Below are 6,997 nucleotides of genomic sequence, written 5' to 3'. Positions count from 1 at the left end.
CTGAACATTGACTTAACACATCTTTGAAACTTTATTATGCAGAAGAAAAATGCTGCTTCCCCCCCCTTTTTTGTAGTAGTTTAGATTTAACACCATACTGTACTATATTTCCAGAGGGTTTTTTGTTCTGTCTCTGCTGCTGCCTGATTGAATACTTCTGGTTCCAAATGAGGTGTGTGGTTGACATGTCAGTCCATAACTCTGAGGTTCTACTGTAGTCCCATTTAAGTCAATGGACTGGCTTGCAGTGCATAGAGTTAAGCACATGCCTAAGTCTTTACAGGATCAGGGACTAAATTTGTATTTGGCTTAGGAGGTATTACAGCTAATCACTGGAATTTTTCTTTACGTGGATCCTACACAACTGAAAATAAGCAAAAATCACTACCTAATGTTAAGAACTGCACCCTGGGTATCTGTAAAAGAGCATAAGAAACACACAAACATACAGTTTTGGATTAATCCACCAAAACTAGGAAAAACAATGTTGAAATGGGGCCAGTATATTCTCAGAAGACTTCGGATCATTTTGTTTTTAGTCATTTCTTGTGCATAGATTTAGAGTTGAAGGCAAGTTGGGACCAACATGCAGTCCCCAATGCATCCAGCAGGGGACACTAATAGTAGACAGAAATAAGTTAACACAGAACCAAGAGTGATGTTCATTTGTAAAAAATAATAGCATTTTTAGCTGACATATATGGTCAGAAACATTTGTTATGGTAATTGTATATATGAAACACAAGGATCCAAAATAAAAATAAGACTATTAGAAAGAGTTCAGTTATCATTATTTTCAGTGTTTAGGATGTGGACCTAATCATTGTGATTGAGTCAAACACATCAGATCAACCTAAATTTTTTCTCCCCAAAGGAAATTTAATTACAACAATGTTATGCAATATTTTGTATACCTAGTTACACAAACTAGTATACTTAGTTATTTCCAAATGATTTTCTTTTAAAAAGGGGGAAAATGTATATAAAAGGCAGCAGGACAAAAATGGCAGAAGTTCCTTTTTCAAGCTGCAAAGGTGTAACAGAAGTGATAAACTATTGTGAAGTACATATTGGATAGCAATCATATCCTCTACTCTTTCTTTTCCTCATAGCTTAATTCATATATACACAAAACATTATATTAGTGGATTACTTGTGATGTTATTGGATTGGTGCTATTTACACCTATATGCAATATTCTTTCAGCATTTTAATTTTAAAAACTTTTAGAATGATGTATAAATCCCATAATAGTTTGTGAGTGGAAAGTTATAACTATGTTCTCTAATCTCACAGGCAAACCTAAATTTAGTTTCCACAAAATAGGAAGAACATATATAATGGCTTAATTGTGGAGAGTTTGGGGGTGTTATGAATAACAAACAAAATAGTTCATCTTGTTTATAATACTTATAAGAGAAAGATTGGAACTTCTACTTAGATGTTTGTGAAATGGTTTGTGTGACCCAGTTATGGTTCCATATGCCATATTTCTCCACTGTACAGTTATGTTTTTGTTCTCATTTCTAAGATATATAAATAGAGCTAAGATAAGCTCTCCTGGAGCTCTTTGCTGTGAAAGAAAAGAAAGGCACTCAGCAAGATCTTCCTATTAATGCTAGGGGATATTTGTAGACTACGATAGGCTGCTGAAGCCATTCTCTCAGCAAAAGATGCCCCAATGTTTCTATTGGTAACTCTTTAAAAATTATATGGTTTTTATGTAGGGATGCAGGCTTGATAATGAAGACACCATTCACATAACGTATGGGTAACTAATTTACGAAGTAGAAATTTCCACCCACTAAACCTACTAGACTAAGACTAAGCATGCTTTTTGGTATTTCAAAATGCCATTTATACTTAACAAATGTGGTATTTGTCTTGGAGACTATAATAATTGGGGCCAAATTCAGCCTTGGTGTAAGCATGTTCAACTCTGATGCCAATCTTTAATAGGGTTCTGTCAGTTGGCTCCCTTCTAAATGACTAGACATGTTTAAAAACAGTTCTCCCACATTATAAAATCTGTAACAGAGTTGGGCTTTACTGACCAGGTAGCTTAAAGGTGATGTGCAAAGGGAGGAAAAAATAGGTTTGTGGCATCTGGATGTGTCTGTTCTTTTAGGTAGGATATATGAAGAAGGCCTGGCATACGGGGGGAGGAGAAGGGTGAGAGAGAACATTAGAAATTCTGGTCTTTAAATATTTCATGACCTAATAATTTTGACATGTGAGACACCATGCAAGTGAAACCCGAGTAACAGAGTACAGTAAATATATTTGTAATCAAACGGATTAAAATAAAAAACTTTTTTAAAAAACCTCAGTGCATTAGATGCTTTAAAAAAGCAGAACCTCCTCTTTTTCTAGGTCAGTATTAGTTAGGTGGCCTGCAAGGTGAGGCAGGTTTTCTTTAAGGGAGAAAATTAAAGGAGTTTACGATGGACTTGTTAAATTTAGTTCAATACCGTTTCAGCAAATAGGGTTTTGAGTGCAGTCCCAGGGCGGGTTTGCTGCTGTTCAAGGCCACCTGTTGCACTTGTTTGTCTTTTCCCTTGGTTTTCTCATACAGAGTAAACAAAAGCAAAGCCCTCCTGGCAATGTCACCGTCATGAATCTCTGCACCATCCTCGTGCTTTAGTCGCTTTGTTGTACCACGCATGAATAGCACTGGTATTCCTTCCCCCGTGCAACTCTGGGAGCGGGGGCGTCTTTGGATGCTTCGCTCCAGCCACGGCCTAAGTGCAGCCGGGCGAGGGCACATTCACTCTCCCTCCCAGGTATAGGTTTGGGGGAGGAGATTCAGCCCCGCTATGCTCTAGTCAAGCCCCTGCCCTGCCCCAGGTATTAGCACACATGGATGTAGCGGGCTAGGGGGAGCAGAAGGGGCTGTGACCCTAACAAGAGCTGCAAGGAAGGAGGAACTGGTGCTTTCTCACCCCTCGGTGCCCCCTCAGCCGTGTGCATGTGCTGGGACAGCAGGTAGCGCCCAGAGCCGGGTCGGGGGGAGTAGGGGGCTTCGCCGCCCCGGTCCCCCTAGCTCGGAGCCCGTGCGGGGAGAGCCGGGCGCGCGCGCTCCGCGGCGGGCAGCAAGGCATGCGCATTGCAGGGCGCCCTCTCACCCCGCTCAGTTATGCCAAGTATGTGAGCGGCGGCAGGAGTCGAGCTGCGGGGAGGGAGCGCGGCGCACACCGAGCCCGCCCGACCATGGGGCGCCGCCGCCACCACCAGCCGCGCAGGGGGGCGCCCAGCACCCTCCTGCTGGCGGGCAGCAGCTACTGAGGCAGGCGGGGCGGGGGCAGGCATGGCTGATCCTCTGCGCAGGACCCTCTCCAAGCTGCGGGGCAGGAGGTCCCAGCGCGGGGCGGCGGCAGGCGCGCACCCCCGCGGGGGGACCGGCGCCCCTCAAGGTAAAGCCCAGCAGCAGCCACCGGCCAGGGGGGCGCCGTGCGCTCAGCCCAGGAGCCGGGAGGTCTCGGCGCCCCCGGGGACTGGGAGCCAGGAGGAGTCCGGACAGCGGCAGCCAGGCTGGCCCCGCCGGGGGAAGGCACCGCGTGGCCCCGCAGCTCTGGGGGAAGGGACACCAGGAGCCCCGGCCCCCCCTGGCTGTACCCCGGGGGACCCATCCCCGCAGCCCGTGTCCGCCCCCGCGCGGCGGGCTCCTGACGGCGAGGAGGGCGATTACTACGATAATGAGACTCTGCCCTGGGGCTGCCGCCCGGCCGAGGCGCAGGGGCTACCGGCCGCCTGTGCCCGAGGCCGAGGGGAGGGCCGCTTGGCCGGGCCCCGGGAGAGCACGGGTAGGCTGCAGAGCCAACTGCAGGAGGCCTATTACCTGCTGATCCATGCCATGCACGACCTGTCCCCGGCCAGCCCCGCCTGCGCTGGAGGGTTCCCGCAGCCCGTCGCCTCTTGCGGGGCCGGGGAGAGCAGCGATGCCTGGTCCTCCTCCTCCGGGGAGGGCAGCCCGCAGCAGCAGGTGTCCGCCACCGCCTGGCCGCCACCGCCCGGCCAGGGCTCAGCAGGGCGTCCCGGCCAGCTGGTCCCTCCCGGGCGCGGGGCTCAGAGCCTGGGGAGCCTCCCTCTGCTGCCCCCCGGCCGCCCCGCGAAGCCACCGCCTCTGCAGCGGTGTCTGAGCGACAGCGTGATCCGCTACCACCCCGTGGAGCCCGCCCTGGGGCACCTGCTGCAGGGCGAGCCGCCTGGCCCGGCCTGGGACCGGGGGCGGCCGGACGGCGGCCGCGGGGGAAGCGATGCTCCTGCGGCCGCGGAGTGCTCGGTCAGCTGCGGGGAGAGCCGGGGCACGGGGTCGCGCCAGGCTGAGCGGCTGCTGCTCAGTGCCCAGGGCTCCGCTCCGCAAGAGGCAGCGGCCGGAGGCGGGGTCCCGGCAGCGTGCCCCGGCAGCCGCCCGCATGCCCCCCAGAGCCCGTTCAGGCCGCCCGCGGTCAGCGTCGGGAAGCTGCAGAAGTGGGTGTGCAAAGGGCGCCTGCTGTCCCTGGGAATGAAGGGGCGCGTCGGGGCAGGGGCTTCCTCCGCTGACCCCAGAGCCACTGGGACCGGTGCGGCGCTGCCTGCTCAGCCAGACCTCGGAGAAGAGAGGCCCGCAACTCCGCCGGCTTGGAGAGGGCACGGAAGCAAGGCCCTGGCAGCTCCTCCGGACCAAAGAGTTCTGCTGACAGGTATGTTCGCGGGGATGGCGACCAGACCCCCACCACCGCTTGGGCCTGGCTTCAGCCTGTCACACTTCGCCAAGCAGCTTGTGCCCTGGAAGGCCTGGAGCCAAAATAACCCCATCTCTGGGTCTGTCTTACCAAGGGGTGGTGACTGAATGGTGGAGGGTTGCCTGCAGTTTGGAGGCACGTTCAACCATTTTTTACAGGGTGATAATCAAATGCCAATGTAATGTCTCTGGTTGTGGTATAGCAGGGGAATGTGTATGTAGTTTTAATATAACACACGTAGTGTTCTTGGTTTTAGGGGTTGGCATCAGCGATTTATGATATTTATTGTTACAGGTTCATGCTCCTATAAAAGCAGTATACCTAAAAAGTCCAGTACCATCTGCAAATTAGACCTTAATACTGGAGCTATGTGAAATCCTAAATTTCCCTCTGAATACTCCCATATCAAACTTTGGGCGGTTTCTTGATTTGATCAAGGTAGATTGCACTTGCTAGTTCTGTCACTAACAGTACTGGAGTTGTGAATACACTGTGGCAAAACATTGCCAAAGGCAAAGTTATGACGTGTTTTCCATTTCTCCAATGAAATGGCTTTTTCACAGTGAAAATGGCTTTTTCACTTGTGGAAATTGGCTTTAACTTTCATAGACAGCAGGGGGGGAAATTGAGGTGAATCCACAAAATGGTACTTCCACAAATGTAAGAACTGACATTATTTTTAGTAGGTCTAATAGTGCATTGTTAAAAATAGTACCCAGATGATGTATGTTTGTTAGAATTTTGTAATTTACACTTGTTACTGTACACACCAGAGTAAAATGATTTACATATAGATTAACCACTATAATATGTGGAAATCATAAAGCCATTCTTTTTAATTTAAAAAGCCCATGTGTTTACTTGCAGTAAACTCAAGTAGGAAGTTAACTGAACAAATATAGTCCCAAATGATTGGTATTGTCTCTTTTATACAGTATTGCATATTTTAAGCAACTCATTCACATTTGGAAATGATTTATTTTAATTAGAAGGTGTAGATGCACACAAACAATCTGTTCATTATTCTGGGCAATAAAACTCATCTCTTAAAACTGAAAAGGGCTTTAAATTTAACTACCAGCCTTTCAGTTGAACAAAATTAGTTTTGTGCAGGTTCTTAACAATGCACCTTTTTTCCCAATCTTGTTTGCTTTATAATTTAATGCAAATAAACACAGTGTGCTTTGGCATATCCAGACTTAGGGCTTGACCCCTGCAACCGCTTCCAGGAATGAGTAACCCTAGAAGTAAATACTGCTCATGTGACTAAAAAGTTACAGAATTGGGGCCCCTACTTTGTTCAATATTTAAATGTTTTATAACTCCCCAGGCTTTTTCTTTGTACTGCTGCTTGCTTCATAATTCTTTTAACTTGTTTTTTAATTTACTTGAATGTTTGCAAGTTAATTGTTAGTTTGGTTTGAACAAAAAAATTAATGGAGTCTAAATTAATTATGGTTACTTAGGGGTTTTAGGGAAAATATGAATGACCTATTTTGATCTAGATGTGGAGGAACTGCAAAAATTCTCTTCCCAATTAATTAAAAGCTTGGTTGTCAACCTATTCTGACATCCAAAAAATATGGCTTAGAAAGGTAGAGTGCAACCTTTTGTTGAAAAATTTTCTGCACACAGTTGATAGGCAGAATATTAACCTTGACCTCAATCAAGTTGAAACACTGAGGCCCTGATCTGCATGTTCATGTTCGTAAAATTGGGTCCTACTCTTTTATAAAGAAGTATTTAGCTAGTACTCAGTCTGTTGCTAGGTAAATTGAATCGTTAGTTTTAAAGAAAACCGTAATAAACAGACATGGGACTGAAGCTCTTTGGGGAAGGGATCATCTTTTTTGTTCTGTTTTGTACAGTGCCTGGCACACTGGGGTCCTGCTCGATGATTGGGACTCCCAAGTGTTATGATAATACAAATAATTAAAAATAATTTTATCTAGCGAATATTATTATTAATCAGACTGTCTTAGAACAAAGGGTAAGGGATATGCATGACCTGCATATTTCTAAAATCCTTCTCCGTATTTAAGGCCTGATCACTACTAAAGTTAATAGGATTGGAAAATCTTCAAAATATGTCAGTGGTCTTACTGAACTAATTGTATTCTTAGAGATGTATTTCTGTCAAATAGTGCATACTTATTGTCCAGACAAGGCAGTACTTGCATATTGGGACTTTACAAAATATACATTCTCACTAGGATCTATCTGAAGCTTTTTCAGTAATGGCTAATAATATATTGACTTCTATCTCTGGCTGT

The 6,997-nt window shown here is 46.9% G+C and overlaps 1 protein-coding gene across 1 annotated transcript in view; it reads left to right on the top strand.

The window, feature by feature from the left end:
* The first annotated feature begins 3,307 nt into the window (after positions 1 to 3,307).
* Positions 3,308 to 6,997, top strand: part of SYDE2 (synapse defective Rho GTPase homolog 2) — a 46,917-nt gene continuing 43,227 nt past the window's right edge. The window contains exon 1 of the mRNA XM_065410072.1: positions 3,308 to 4,682. Within this exon, the coding sequence (XP_065266144.1) occupies positions 3,308 to 4,682 (1,375 nt within the window). The remainder of the gene's footprint in view (positions 4,683 to 6,997) is intronic.

The sequence above is a fragment of the Emys orbicularis genome, chromosome 8, assembly GCF_028017835.1.
Source record: "Emys orbicularis isolate rEmyOrb1 chromosome 8, rEmyOrb1.hap1, whole genome shotgun sequence".
NCBI lineage: Eukaryota > Metazoa > Chordata > Testudines > Emydidae > Emys > Emys orbicularis.
This window is presented reverse-complemented; position numbering and strand designations above follow the sequence as displayed.